The sequence below is a fragment of the Salmo trutta genome, chromosome 22 (genome assembly GCF_901001165.1).
Source record: "Salmo trutta chromosome 22, fSalTru1.1, whole genome shotgun sequence".
Lineage (NCBI taxonomy): Eukaryota > Metazoa > Chordata > Actinopteri > Salmoniformes > Salmonidae > Salmo > Salmo trutta.
The window spans coordinates 46,492,894-46,507,605 of NC_042978.1; the positions used below are offsets into that span (position 1 = coordinate 46,492,894).

A 14,712-nucleotide genomic window follows, 5' to 3' on the forward strand; every position below is an offset into this window, starting at 1 on the left:
GTCAGTTTTTTTTAACCCTTTTGTGATATTGTCTCATTGTGGCAACTCCTCAATGGGCTCGGGAGAGGGGAAGGCCGAGTCATGCATCCTCCGAAACATGACCCACCAAGCCATGCTTCTTAACACCCGCTCGCTTGACTTGGATGCCAGCCGCACCAATGTGTCGGAGGAAACACCGTTCAACTGACAACTGAAGTCAGCCTGCAGGCACCCGGCCCGCCACAAGGAGTCGCTAGAGGGCGATGAACCAAGGGAAAACGCTCCCTTAACCTGGACGATGCAGGGCCAATTGTGCACCGCCCTATGGGACTCTCAGTCACGGCCGGTTCTGACATAGCCTGGGATCGAATCCCAGGCTGTAGTGAGGGCACAACACTGCGATGCAGTGCCTTAGACCGCTGCGCCACTCGGAAGGCCCCACCAAGTTTAGTTTTAACCTCTACCATTGAAAGTCTCCTGTTCCCAAAGATTGGTTCTGGAGGAAGGGCTGCCATAACCTTACCCACAGGATAACTGCTAGAGAAAGAGTCAACTGGTGGACGAGAATAGGGCTGTCACGGTGCGTGATATCACGAAATGTACAAGAGTCACAAAGTTAAATGAGGTTATGATAACGTTACCATAGGATGTCAGTTGAGAAAAATTCCCTTTCGGTAACTGCCTTGGAAGCTTGTCTGTTGTTCTGTTATTCCACAAGATACAGTAGGTTTTATTCAGGGCTAGACAGTTTTTTCCCCCTACCGATGTCACTGTTCAAGAGTCCACACATTTGACATTCAGCTCTTCCTTTTGACACTCAACCCTCAGTGAGCGATTCTAACAATAGGCCATCATTACCATTACCAATTGGCCACAGATAATATAAATCAAGAGACTTCCTGCAAAAAGACCATTAGTAATGCTCTTGGAAGTGCATCCCTGTGGATAACATGTGAATAATTGTATCATGAACTTTGTTCCTCAAGCTAAGAAAAACAAATCCCCCTCAGATTAGTAAAGTCAATAAGCAACAATTAAAATATTTTATTATTATAGGAAAACCAAAACAATCAAAGAGAACATACTTATTCAGGTGAAAGCAATACAAAATATCTTAGTTACAACAGCAGAGCATAAACTAGAAAATATTTCTCAGTGGAAAGAAAATAGTTGGTGCTGGGACAGGTTGTTGAATTACTTGGTTCAATATTCATCTTCATCAACACCAATTAAAATATTCTATAAAGGCACAATGTCTGACTGGCAATAACAGTTATGTAATATACATTTTTGATTGACTGTTTCAATCAGTTCAGATTATACTGCTAAATTATGCCAACACATTCTGCAATAATCTAGAATTGTTTACTTCATTAAGACACTCAAGCATTTTGAGAAAAAAAAGCAAAAAAAAAGCATCATAGCAGTAAGAATCTGATAAATTCTCTCTTCTTCCATAATTCTTGGAATTTCAGTGTGGAAAATATCATATTCAACATCTCTTCTCTTTAGCCCCCCCCCCCCACCCAACTTGTCTTATAAAAATAGAACTACCACTGAACAAATATTTCAAAATATTTCCAATATAGTAATTTAATAATATTTGTCATTAAGCAAATACTACACAATAACAAACACACACACACACACACACACACACACACACACACACACACACACACACAGAGAGAGCGAGATAGAGACAAACCTAATGCAGCATCCCAAATGACGATTATTTCCGTCTCCATGTCTGCCAATCCTCAGGGTGAGCTGGTAGGTTGAAAATGTAAAGCCAGAGAATTAGTGCAAGACATTTCAGCCAAATATGCAGGGAATGGAGGTATTGAAATTATATTTTTTAAATATGTATACATAAGCGTTTAACAGCAGAAAAGGAACTCAGTTTTCAGTCATTTTACCAACGCATGGATCACTGGTGAAATCCTGGAATTTAAACTCAGATTCAATTTCATGCAGCAACAAACACTAAATTGAATAGCAAAAGGACTTTCTTTTTTTCAATTAAAAACAAGGTATTGATTTCATTTTCAGTACAGTAGAAAAGACAAAACAAGAAAAACGTGAAACAATAGATGTCATATAAAATCAATGCTGTACATCTTCTCTATAAAGCAAACTTTGGGTCTGAAATAAAAACAAGCCACAACAAACTGTTGTCCTCAACCCAGACCTTCACTCTGTAATGACTTCCTGGTTTCATCAGCTGGCAGTTGTGAAATTATCAGAGATAGGACAGAGGACCAGAAAGAGAGGACAGCTCAGTTAAAACTAAACAGTGCAGTTGGGCTGAATATTAAATGTTGGTTTGGATCTGTCAGCATAGAAATCTCTATTAAGAGCATATGACCTCTGGAAGATATCACCTCTAGGTCCTAGAGTTCACCTGTGAAGTCCAAAAAACCCAGAGAGACACAGAGCACCTCGGTGTGTCTTCACACCATCACCCCTCAGCTACAGAGCCACAGCTACTCCAGAGTCCCATAAAGACGGAGAGAAGCCCAGCGAGCCTGCTCCTACTCCAGAGTCCCATAAAGACGGAGAGGAGCCCAGCGAGCCTGCTCCTACCTAGCCAGACATCTCCTGTAGCTGCCAGTTCAGTCCATGCATCCTCCCTGCTCTATGCTCTCCTCTACTGCCACCGGCAGGACCAGGTGGGAGATACGGCTCCATAGTCCACTCAGCTTGTCCCGGTCCATCTGATTAAAGGAGCCAGGCTTGTCTGAGCTGTTACTTTCCACAAAGGTGTCCGTAATATAATCCTGGACCCTCTCCTCCACCTCATTCAGACTGAGCTCCTTCCCCAAATCCTCCTCAGGCAGCAGCACAGTGAAGAGCAGGAACACCTCTTTGTAGGCTGCATTCTCGTGGTCACAGTAGCGGTAGAATATGATCGTGGAACCCGGGGGCAGCTCCTCAAAGCGGTGGATGACGGCTACAGGCTGGTCCCCCTCGAAGGCTCTCCCCAGCTGGGTGTCGATGTCCAGCTTGACCTGGTCGCTGTCCTGGCCAGACTTGCTGGCCCCGTCGATGTGGACGGAGGAGGCGTTGAGGGCAGAGGAGAAGGCGGAGGCCAGACGCAGAGCAAGGCAGTGCAGCGTCTTCTCCCCCCTGCGGCCTGCTGTCAGCATCAGGCTGACTGGCTCCGTGGGCCGGGCCGTCTGGAGGTGCCTCTCCAGGTGGATCCTGCTCCTCCTCCACAGCTCAGAGCGCTGCCCGGGGAACAGGGCCTCCAGAGCAGATAACTGAGAAACAAACTTCCCCTCTCTCACAGGCCAGGCTGGATGGTCTCCACCCCCTGAAGGCCTGCGGGGCAGTGGGAGGTGCTGGTAGGCCAGGAGGCCCAGAACTCCAGAGACAAGCAGCACCAGAGCCTGACACAGTTTCCACATGCACCCTGCAGGGATGAGAAGATGACCATGTTAAATTCCAGAAACAAATGCAAATATAAATAATATTAAAATGCCTCCTACTTTAGGACAATTTAAGGAGAAAAAAAAAATATATTTTTTAAACTTACCCCCAAAAGCTTTCCCAGGAATTGCCTTGATAACAGCTGATTTCTTAATATCTTAAAATAGAAAAATATTCATATTGAAATAATACTGAAATAATGTCAAACACTACTTCCTCAATAAAAATGCACCAGTATACATAACGGTACCTTGTTTTCTGAGTTTGGTAGTTTGTTTTCGAGTAGGAATATTGTTCACCCGACAGCTCGATGTGTAGGACTCTTCAGAGGTAGGGTAACTTCTCATGCTATGATGGTTAGCGCTGGGCAATCCTACACGGAGAACAGTGTTAAAATACACAACACTTTAGATTGACTAGGAAAACTACATTAGCTCCGTCATCTTACCAGTTATTTTGTCTTTCCTCTGCATCTTCTCCCTGTACTCCGCCATGCTACTAGTCTTGTAAGTCAGAACCTCTGGTCGGTTCTCCAGGGGTCTGAGTTGGGTTGCAGGCTTGGTACCAGATGCAGCTCTTCTTGACGTTTCCACTGAAAACAAAACACATGAAAAGCCCTTTAGAGAAAAATATCAGTTTGATATTCACTGATCTTTAGAGATCGTCAAGATTAGAGGTTCAAATTAGGTCCTACTTCTCTTGGTTTTGAATAGATCTGTTTTCAGCTCCTCGGTTGTGTGAATGGAACTGCGACTCAGTAGGTACAACCTGGGATCTACAATCTCTTGGGAGCCAACACCGACCGTCTTCGGTACGTTCACATTCATTTTCCCCATCAAAGTTTTATCAAAGGGACCTGTTACAGAATGGGTAAGCCACAGGAAAATCATCAAGCCTAGTATGCACCATTAAAGCTGCAATATGTAACTTTTTCGGCACACCAACCAAATTCACATAGAAATGTGAGTTATAGATCTGTCATTCGCAATGAAAGCATTTCTATGCTTCCCGCTATTAATTAAGTTTTTTCTTTTACTTTGGGTTTTGTACACCAGTTTCAAACAGCTGAATATACAATATTTGTGGTTATTGAAATTATATTTCATAGCAGTTTAGATGATACAATGATTCTCTACACTATGACTGCTTGTTTTGTCACAAACTGAAATTAGGCAAACTAGTTTTTGCAAACAAGAAATGGCAGAGAGATTTTTGCATATTGCACCTTTACGTGGGCTAAGAAAAAAGCATCAAGAATCAGTTATGTTTCCTATATGTGAATTTGGTCGGGGTGAACGGTAATGCGGTCCTCCTAAACTCACGTTTATGCTGTGTGACATTGTGATGGGAGGAGTCTTCCTCTGCACTCATCTCCTGGTCCTCGTTCTGCTCAGAGTCCAGATCTTCATCCCCAGTGGTCTCCTGGACATCCATCTTATCCTCATCACAACTGCCATCCCCTGCCACTCCAATCTCTGACTTAGTCTTCTTGCCAGGGGACTCTTAAGTTGGGAAAGGAAAGCAGTAGATAAAGTATTACAATCTCAATCATCTGTTTAACCTCCACAAGCCTTTACGACTAGTAGCCCATTGACTTTTACCATCGTCCTCCATGGAGCCATTGACAGGTGTGGACGGGATCTTGTTCTCTTCCCTCTTCCTCTTCAGCGGACCTCTGGGTGTCAACTCTAAAGTAACTGCTGGCGACGGGCGACAAAAGGAGTTTAGTGAGTGACAATAACGTCAGCTAAAAGTTACATCCAAGCTGGATATATCTGACTGCGGACTTCCAAATTCTTGACTGGTTAACCATTAACTTAGCTAGTTAACTCATAAGTAATTAAATTGGAAAGGCTAGGTTTGTAATGGATGAGTAACGTTAGCTCCGGCTAGGCTATTTAATGAGGACCATGTTAATACTAAAAAATAATAATAATATATATATTTTTTAAAGACCATGTTAATACTTTTAATGACTGATAATAAATATATAGCTAAGTTAACTAACAAACTAACATGTCAAAACATCGTGTTAACTAGCAAATGTTTGTTTTCATGCATTTTTACGATATAGCCAATTTTGACTTTGTGGGTGTGTTATCTAGTTTGCGGAAACAGCTAGAGGAAACGGAAGGCTAGTTAGCTTGCTAGCTCGGTTAGGCAGATAGGATTAGAGTAGCTTTCTGGCTGACAAACCTTTCATCGATTGTCTTGTCGACCTCCTCGCTGGTTGAGCAGAGTTGTTTTGTAAAATCTCAGGATCCATGGTTCCACTCGAAATTATACCTTATAGCGCAAATTAAATATTCACCCTAATAGTGCAACTTCTCAAACGCATTTCCTAGGATGGGCCGTTTTTTACAAAACAGGAAATAAATTGTACGTTCTAACAGATTTCGTTGGAAACACATAGCTGGCGAATCTATGTTCCGGATATAAGCGGTCATTCTGCGACTCCACATCTGTCACATTTGTTATTGCTCCTCTGCAACAAGGGGCAAATTCAAAGCTGGTATTTATCTGAGGAATACGATACAGTGGGTATGTTCATAACACTATAGAAATGCAAATAATGCTGTTAAAGGGGCCCCCTGCCGACTCCTCGGCCCCACAGTTTGGGAACCACGGTACTATGTAAATCGGTGTTAAATATATTTTCAATAAGCCAAAAATTGTATTTACAGTTGTTCGAATCTGTGTACAAAACAGAAATTTTAAGGGATACTTTGGGATTTTGGCAATTAAGTCCTTTATCTACTTCCCAAGAGTCAGATGAACTCATGGATACCATTTTTATGTATCTGCATCCAGTATGAAGGAAACTAGTCAGCAATTGCGCTAACGCTAGTTAGCAATCTCCTTCAAACTCCCAAGAAAAATACATAAAAATGGAATCCACGGGTTCATTTGACTCTGGGGGAAGTAGATAAAGGACTTCATTGACAAAATCCTGAAGTATCCCTTTAAGAACAGGAAGCATAGCAATAGCTCACATTGAGTGGCTCAGCAGTCTAAGGCACTGCATCTCAGTGCTAGAGGCGTCACTACAGACCCTGGTTCGATCCCGGGCTGTATCACAACCGGCCGTGATCGGGAGTCTCATAGGGCGGCACACAATTGGCCCAGCATCGTCCGGGTTAGGGGAGGATTTGGTCGGGGTAAGCCATCAGTGTAAATAAGAATTTGTTCTTAACTGATTTGCCTAGTTAAATAAAGGTAAACAAAAATAAAAAATCTCTCCTCCTGAACTGTTTTCAGACACGCCAGGTTACACCACACTGGTGGAGCACAAGATCCCACTCAAACACCCCACTCCAGTTCACCAGAGAATGTACAGGATTCCAGAGCGGCTGCTCCCGATACTCAAGAAAGAGCTGGGGGATGATGAAGTCTCTAGGGGTCGTTGAAAGGTCAAACATTGAGTGGAGTAGCCCTGTTGTTCTTGTCCCCAAGAATTCTGTGCGCTCGTATTTAGAATGTTGTGTGTGAACCGCCAAGTTCAAAGGGAAGGCCTAGTGCTGTATCTATTGATTATCATGTTAATGAATCATGTATTGAGCGCTATTATTATGCCATTGATGTTGTGTGAAACTGTTTACCAATAGTTATCATGTTTGAAAGCATTTATCTGAACTTCCAGTTGTGTAGCCTACCCTCAATTTAACTGCAGTAATGGTTCAGTGCAAGCTGGGTAGGGCTCCATGTATGTACAGTATATAGCTGGGTATTTGAGCTCAGACGGTTGTTTGGTTAACTGCTTGTTCTGAGGCTGTGGAGACTTTTGTAAGTTTCTTTGTTCTAATTAATTACGCTTTCTTTTGCCATTCTCATATCCCGGCATCCTTAAAGGGGAATTTCACCCTGGAGGAATATGGGCCAGTTTTCATCATGTCCGAGGCATTTCTAGGACAGTGAGATGTGTTTCACACATAATGGCCCAGGAGGAAGGCAGGTCTGGGCTTCGCTCGCTGAATTATACACCCTATGACGGCTTCCGGTGTATTGATGAGGATTTTCCTGCGTGTAGATATGGTTTTCCTTTGTTCGATAGAGCCCTTGGATGTCTTTCAGCGATGTTTCTATCAGCGGATTCATTGCTAAATATACAAGCAGACACATTTTGTTCAGTCTCTGAAAGACTAGAACTTGAGGTGGGCGGTGCTTCGTGCTCTGGCCCCGTCCCTCTCCCAAGTCAGGCTTTTTTTTAAAAAGGAGGCGAACACGAACAACACAATCCTTTGGGCAAAACTGAAAGAACTGACCGGACGCAATGGCTTCAAGTGACGCCTCTCATCAACACGAATTTGACGATGGAGCATTTTTTTATGTTCTATTAGCTACTTGGTGACTTTCCAACGGAATATAGCAAAGATAATTTGAAACAAAGAGTTGGATTTAGCTAATGTTAGAAGCTCAGCTACAGTCAATGCTGTAGAGGGCAGATGACAAATACGGTGCCTAGCTAAGTGAGTTATTTTTCCTGCAAGCCACCTACCTGCCTAGCTATCTAGCTAACTTTAGTTTATCTACTGAAACCCATATTGTGTATTGCTAACATACTACTGTGTCACAGTGTTTGCTAACTTAGCTACATAGCTAGCTAGGTAGCTAGCTAAGTTAGCTAAACAACTACCGGTAGCCATATCTATGACTAAAAATCTTTAGTATCTCGATTGTAAAACCTCTTCTCTTTTTAGTCGTAGATATGGCTATTAAACAGCAAGCTACAATGTTACAACCAGCTACCTAATGCTAGGTTTACCAGCAAACTAGATGGCTAGCTAGTTAGCCTGGCGCTTGCTAACTTGTTATGCGCCACGCCTCACATTTGTCACTTGTTAGCAAACGTGTAAGATCAGCAACTGTAAATAATTTTACTAGCTAGCTATGTAACATAACTGACGAGGGTTGACATTGGTTATGATTATGATTGTGGATGCATTTCAGTCTCACAAAATTATAGGCATGACGCAAGATAGGATTCCAAACAGATGTAAATAACATGTATATCCAGCAAGCTAGCTAGCTAAGTTTACTAGCAAACAGTGATAAGAAACAATAATACAACAATTTATTGTTGTAAATCTCTGAAACTGAAGCTGGTTTTATTACACAAATATTTGCCTAAGCATGCCTAATAGACATGGCTGTAGGTAGATACTGTCTGCTGACCTACCTAGGTACATTTGTACAGTCTGGTCACTGTGCAAAGTTTGAGGGTTATGCCACATTTCTTTCTAATAGGCTAAATATTGTTGTAAATGTAATCTCTGTGCCTGTGCCCATGTATGCATGTTCATCTAGTCTACTATAATGTTTATGTTATGCTGGCACAGTTCAACTGTTGTTCACAAAGTACAATAGAGTATAATTTATTATATTTTTTTGTGTCGCAGACAATACAGTGTGGTGCCTGGGCTTCATCCTCGATTTCTAGTTGATTCACGATACAGAAACAGAATTCCTTTGCCTTCGTGTGTCATTGTAGCGGAATTGTATCCCGTGAACTGTATCTCTCTCTCTCTGTATCTCTCTGTATCTCTCTCTCTTTCTCTCGGGATTAGACATTATGCTAGATTTCAAGCAGATGACTCATGAATGGCAGCTAGATCACGATAACACTCCTTCCACATCTTTACACGTATTCCCTGAACTTTACTACACTGATCATACTGTGTTGTCTTACTGTATGTTTCTTTGTGAATGGCAATTTCATCATGACCACCAGTTCTATTAGTTACAGGTTGGTACATCAGATAATGTGATTTAACCAAAGATTTGTGGTATATATTACTGGGAGTTACAGGATAGGTACTGCTTGGTGTAGCACATAGAATTTTCGACCAACCTTAGCGATGAGGTCTTCGTCCTCAATTTGGGGAAACCGGACTCTCAAAATGTCAGTGTCCAGTTGCAGAGGTTCAGTTTGAATGTAGAAAATGCTCCGTTATTAAAATATAGATTTTTTTCTCCATTAAGTAATCCAATGTGTACTCCAGCTGGCCAAGAACAGAGCGGCATGTCTTGCTCTTCATTGTAATCAGAGGGCTGATATAAATACTATGCAAATATGCTGTGTGTATGCAAATATAGTTTCAAAAAACACCTCTCCCCTATTTGACATGGATTGTTTGTGTGTATGTATTGATATATAGGTTATATGTGCCTTTAAAAAAAAATTAGGGAACATTTCAGGGATCTTTAATTTCAGCTCATGAAACATGAGACAAATACTTTACATATTGCGTTTATATTTTTGTTCAATATAGAACTGAAACGACTGGGGAAAATCGTTGCGAATGGTCATCCAACTCGGAAACTCAGGCATCTTTCTAGAGCTCCCCTTGTCAAATTGGCTTTACTCAACACTATGTAGATCACTGGTCTTTCATTGAGTTTGAAAAGTCATGCATGCGATATGAATAAGTAGCCTAATATTTAATATAAGTATAATGTATTTTATCACGTTCCGTTTGCTTCCATTGAAGAAAGGTTTTTAAACAGAATCAGCGGAATGAATACACAGTTCACTTTTCAAAACAGCATGATCACTTTGCTCGTTGTATTTATAATTCCTTCTCACAACTATCTAAGTGCTCTCCTCCTATCACCTTTCCCTTCGCTTGTGTACTTCAGTGCACAACACATCAGCTGTCTGTGACCAGGCAAAAAAAGCTCTCCAAGCCAAACCATATTATGACCACCATAACCGCTACACACAGCCTACATCGTTGTCACATCATAGTCAACATAGCTACTAGAACTAACACATTAGTAAACCCGCTACCAATCATACAGTACAGAATACAGTCAGAAAGCAGTTTAGCAGTTACACCAGTGGTCCCCGGTGGCAATACATTTACGAAATTCAGTGAGGAGGATGGTCCTCCCCTTTCTCCTCTAAGGAGACTCCACTGACCCAAACATACACACAATCAGTTGTCTGCCTGTGTTGAACATTTGTGGATTCTACCTTTGATACTCTAATCCAAAGACAAAACAAAACAATACAATAGACAGGGATTGACTGATATAACAAACAGAATAACAATGGCTGTGATTTTGTTCAACTTTTTGGCAATTTAGTAAAAAATAAATAATAGTTAAAACTCTTGTCTACAAATGCTAATCTTCCAGATGTTACAGATTAGCATTTTTCATAATTTAAGTATAAAAATATGGAAATAATATACATTTTTTGTCTGGCCTAATTTTAATTAACAGGAAAAGGAGTAACTTGACATATCTGTTTGGCTTGTTTCATGGTCAGACAAAACAACTAAAACACTCTTTTGAGATCTGAGGTAAATGAGTAGATTTAATATATTAATCTATCATGACATTACTTCAACAGCCTAATTAACAGGGAAACAGCCTTACTGACAAGGAAAGCTGGAGATCCCCTCTATCAAGCATATCAAACCTGACGTATGTCCTGCAAGGAAGAGACAGGAGTTTGTCATTCCATATCTGGGGGGGTTATATCAGGGTGTGACTATAAGATAGAAAGTCTCCTGGGTAGTTAATCAACACTCTACACAGAGGTTAGGAGGAAGTTTTTAACAAAGAACATTCCAGACTAAAGTCATTTCTGGGAAACGCTTGTTGAATAAATAAAACATTTCCATCCCCCTGTTTCCAATACGGTCTATGGTGCGGACACTAATATAACCTCTGACCCCTTCTCTCAGTGAAGGACAGGTATTTTTGTTTTGTAATAAATATGTATCTCTTTAAACCAGTGGAGCAGAAATATATTGACCAGAGAATCGTTTTATACAAAGTGGAGGTCTTGTTTTATTAAAATGTCTTTCTCCTCCAACATCAGCATGTTTCTCTTTATTTTGCTTTATCAAAAGGAAACATCTTATGCCACTTCATGAGAACAGCTATTGTTTCTACTGTGTGCTAACACCAAGGTCAGTTTTAACCTCTACCATTGAAAGTCCCCTATCCCTGAAAACTGGTTCTGGAGGAAGGGCTGCCATAACCTTACCCACAGGATAACTGCTAGAGAAAGAGTCAACTGGTGGACGAGAATAGGGCTGTCACGGTGCGTGATATCACGAAATGTACAAGAGTCACAAAGTTAAATGAGGTTATGATAACGTTACCATAGGATGTCAGTTGAGAAAAATTCCCTTTCGGTAACTGCCTTGGAAGCTTGTCTGTTGTTCTGTTATTCCACAAGATACAGTAGGTTTTATTCAGGGATAAACAGTTTATTTTATTTCATTTGTTTATTTTTTTTTAGGGGGTGGATCAGCTTTAATATTGAAGATAGATTGTAGCTTCCATCCATGTAACAAGTTGAGTATCTGGAGCATCAGCAATTGTGAGTTCGATTACAGTCTCAAAATGGCCAGAAACAAATAACTTTCTTCTGAAACTTGTCAGTCTATTCTTGTTCTGAGAAATGAAGGCCATTCCATGCGAGAAATTGCCAAGGAACTGAAGATCTCAAACAACCCTGTGTACTAATCCCTTCACAGAACAGTGCAAACTGCCCCTGACCAGAATAAAAAGAGGAATGAGGCTGGTACACAACTGAGCAACAGGACAAGTACATTAGTGTCTAGTTTGAGAAACAGATGCCTCACAAATCCTCAACTGGCAGCTTCATTAAATAGTACCCGCAAAACACCAGTCTCAACGTCAACAGTGAAGAGGCGACTCTGGGATGCTGGCCTTCTAGGCAGAGTTCCTCTGTCCAGTCTGTGTTCTTTTGCCCGTCTTAATCTTTTATTTTTATAGGCCAGTCTGAGATATGTATTTTTCTTTGCAACTCTGCTTTTGGCCATTGACAGGTGAGGATGGGATCTTGTTCTCTTCCCTCCTCCTCTTCAGCGGATCTGTTGGTGTCAACTCTACAGTAACTGCTGGCGAAGGTGAGAAAAGGAGTTTAGTGAGTGACAATAATATATATATATAGTTATCTCTATATCTGACCGCCAACTTCAACATTTTTGACCGGTTAACCATTAACTTAGCTAGCTACTAGCTAACTCATAACGAATTAAATTGAAACACTAAATTCTTAGCTAGATATATAGCTTCAACAAGCTAATTAATGAGTAACATTAGCGCCGGTTAAGCTAATTAATGAGGACCATGTGAATACTTTTAATGACTACTAATGAAGAGAGAGCATATTTTTGGTTTTATATTTTTACGATATATCCAATTTTGACTTGTGGGTGTGTATCTAGACAAGTTAGCAGAAACAGTTAGTGGAAACCTATATACAGAGATGCAAAACAATATTGTAATGCTTTTGACAGCAAAGATAGATGAAAGGGCAAATGGCTTGGAGGTCATGGTTAGTGAGAATACGATGAAAATTGAGGCCATTAAAAAATCTGTTGACTTTATCTTTGGAGAAGTGAAAACCCTCAAAAGTGACGTGAAGAAAGTGGAAGTTATCTGCCAGGAAAATGAAAAGAAGGTGGCTGAACTCGAGCAAAAGGTGAATGAGGCGGAGAGATACCAGCGCAGGTGGAACCTGAGGCTCCATGGAATTCCAGAGCAGGCAGGTGAGGACATCAAATGCAGAGTTGTTGACATCTGTGGAGCTGTCATTCCCGAATCAAAAGCCAAACTTCAGGAAAATGTAGACATCGTCCATCGTTTGGGAAGACTTAAGGATCAAGACATGAGACCGAGGACAACCATCATCCGGTTCACCAACAGATCTACACGGGATCTTCTTTGGAGGCGAGCAAAGAATTGTGAATTCCTCATCAAACAAAAATTGAGGTTCACGGAGGATCTGACCTCAGCAGACAAAGTGACAAGAGAGAAACTGTGGCCGATGGTGGCTGCAGCTAAAAAGGCAGGGAAAACTGCATTTTTTTATCGGTGCAAGAGTGATCATCGATGGGAAAGAAATGCGGCCAAATCAGAATATTTGAGAGAGAGCCAGAGTCTAACTCGGACAGAACTGTCAGGCCAAAAAACTGATTACTAGGTGAAAAGCAGCCTTTTATTATAAAAATGTACACAAACACTTGAATGAGAAAAGGCTGACCTGAAAACTGGTAACTAAACACTTGCTATAGGTGAATAACTGCTTATTGTAAAGTCTACACAATGTCTCCCCCTTGTGGGAGTAACAATACTTTGGTAATTTTATGACCAATATTTCTTTAGTTTTTTTGTTGTTGGAGAGGTTAATAATGGAATGCAAATCCTTTTGAGTTACATATCCTTAGGAAAAGTTTATATTAGCATAACAAGGTTGTTGGTTGAAGTTTATGTCTTTAGCTCTTTGTTCAATTAATGTCAGGGGTATTCGTAATTTACTCAAGCATAAGGCTATTTTCCTGTATTGCAAACGGTTTAATGCAGACTTTTACTTTTTACAAGAGACTCATGCTTGTTCTTCCGATCTATCTTTTTGGAAAAATCAATGGGGTAACGATATCTGGTTATCATATGGCAACAACCACTCTGCAGGTGTAGCAGTTTTAAGAGGTGCGTTTAAAGGGAAGGTCATCAGTAGTAAGACTCACCACTCTGCAGGTGTAGCAGTTTTAAGAGGTGCATTTAAAGGGAAGGTCATCAGTAGTAAGACTCACCACTCTGGACGTTGGTTAATGTTAACAGTACATTTAAACAGTGAAATGTTTTATTAGGGAATATTTATGCATCCAACAACAAACCAAACAACAGGATATTATTTCAAGAATTTGAAGAAGAAATTAATATAGTTATAGGTGTATTTCAGGGTATCAAAATTATCTTAGGTGGAGATTTTAATTCTGTATCTAATGTGATGATTGACAGATATCCCCCTCCTAACAGATCCTGCATAGTTAAGCCTGAGTTTAATAACCTATGTCTTGGTCTTGGATTAGTCGATATTTGGAGATCTAAATATCCTGATAAAAAGGAATTCACTTGGAGTAACAATGACATGTTCAGACAGTCAAGAATTGACTTCTGGTTGATTTCTAATTCATTAGATAATTCCGTAGTCAAGGTATCAATTGAACCATCAATTCTTACTGATCATAAAGTTATATTCTTATCTTTAAATATTAATGGATCTGAAGTTAAACCGAATCGGAGTTATTGGAAACTCAATAGTAGACTGTTGGAAGAGGATCATTTCAAGATGGATGCCAAAGATATTATACAAGACAATTGGAGGAAAGCCCAACTATTTAAGTCTTATGGGAAATATTGGGAATTAATGAAGTATGAAATAAGACAAACAGCCATGAAGAGAGGTAAAGAAATTGTTGAACTTAAAAGATTGAGGGAAGATAAACTTGTTAAGGAAATACTTTCTCTAATCTC

General features: G+C 40.6%; 1 protein-coding gene across 2 annotated transcripts; it reads right to left on the minus strand.

Moving 5' to 3' along the window:
* Positions 1-994: 994 nt before the first annotated feature.
* LOC115158836 (torsin-1A-interacting protein 2) lies at positions 995-5,806 on the minus strand. Of its 2 annotated transcripts, none has more exons than XM_029708193.1 (8): positions 5,608-5,806; positions 5,013-5,108; positions 4,734-4,913; positions 4,106-4,267; positions 3,860-4,003; positions 3,662-3,784; positions 3,518-3,568; positions 995-3,394 (listed from the first exon to the last, which is right to left on the minus strand). In XM_029708193.1, the coding sequence occupies exons 1-8, from the start codon at positions 5,675-5,677 to the stop codon at positions 2,595-2,597; spliced, it is 1,626 nt and encodes a 541-aa protein (XP_029564053.1). In that variant the 5' UTR covers positions 5,678-5,806; the 3' UTR covers positions 995-2,594. The 2 variants fall into 2 exon arrangements, with proteins under 2 accessions (XP_029564053.1, XP_029564052.1); XM_029708192.1 differs by having other exon boundaries at positions 5,013-5,111; positions 5,608-5,805.
* Positions 5,807-14,712: the final 8,906 nt, after the last annotated feature.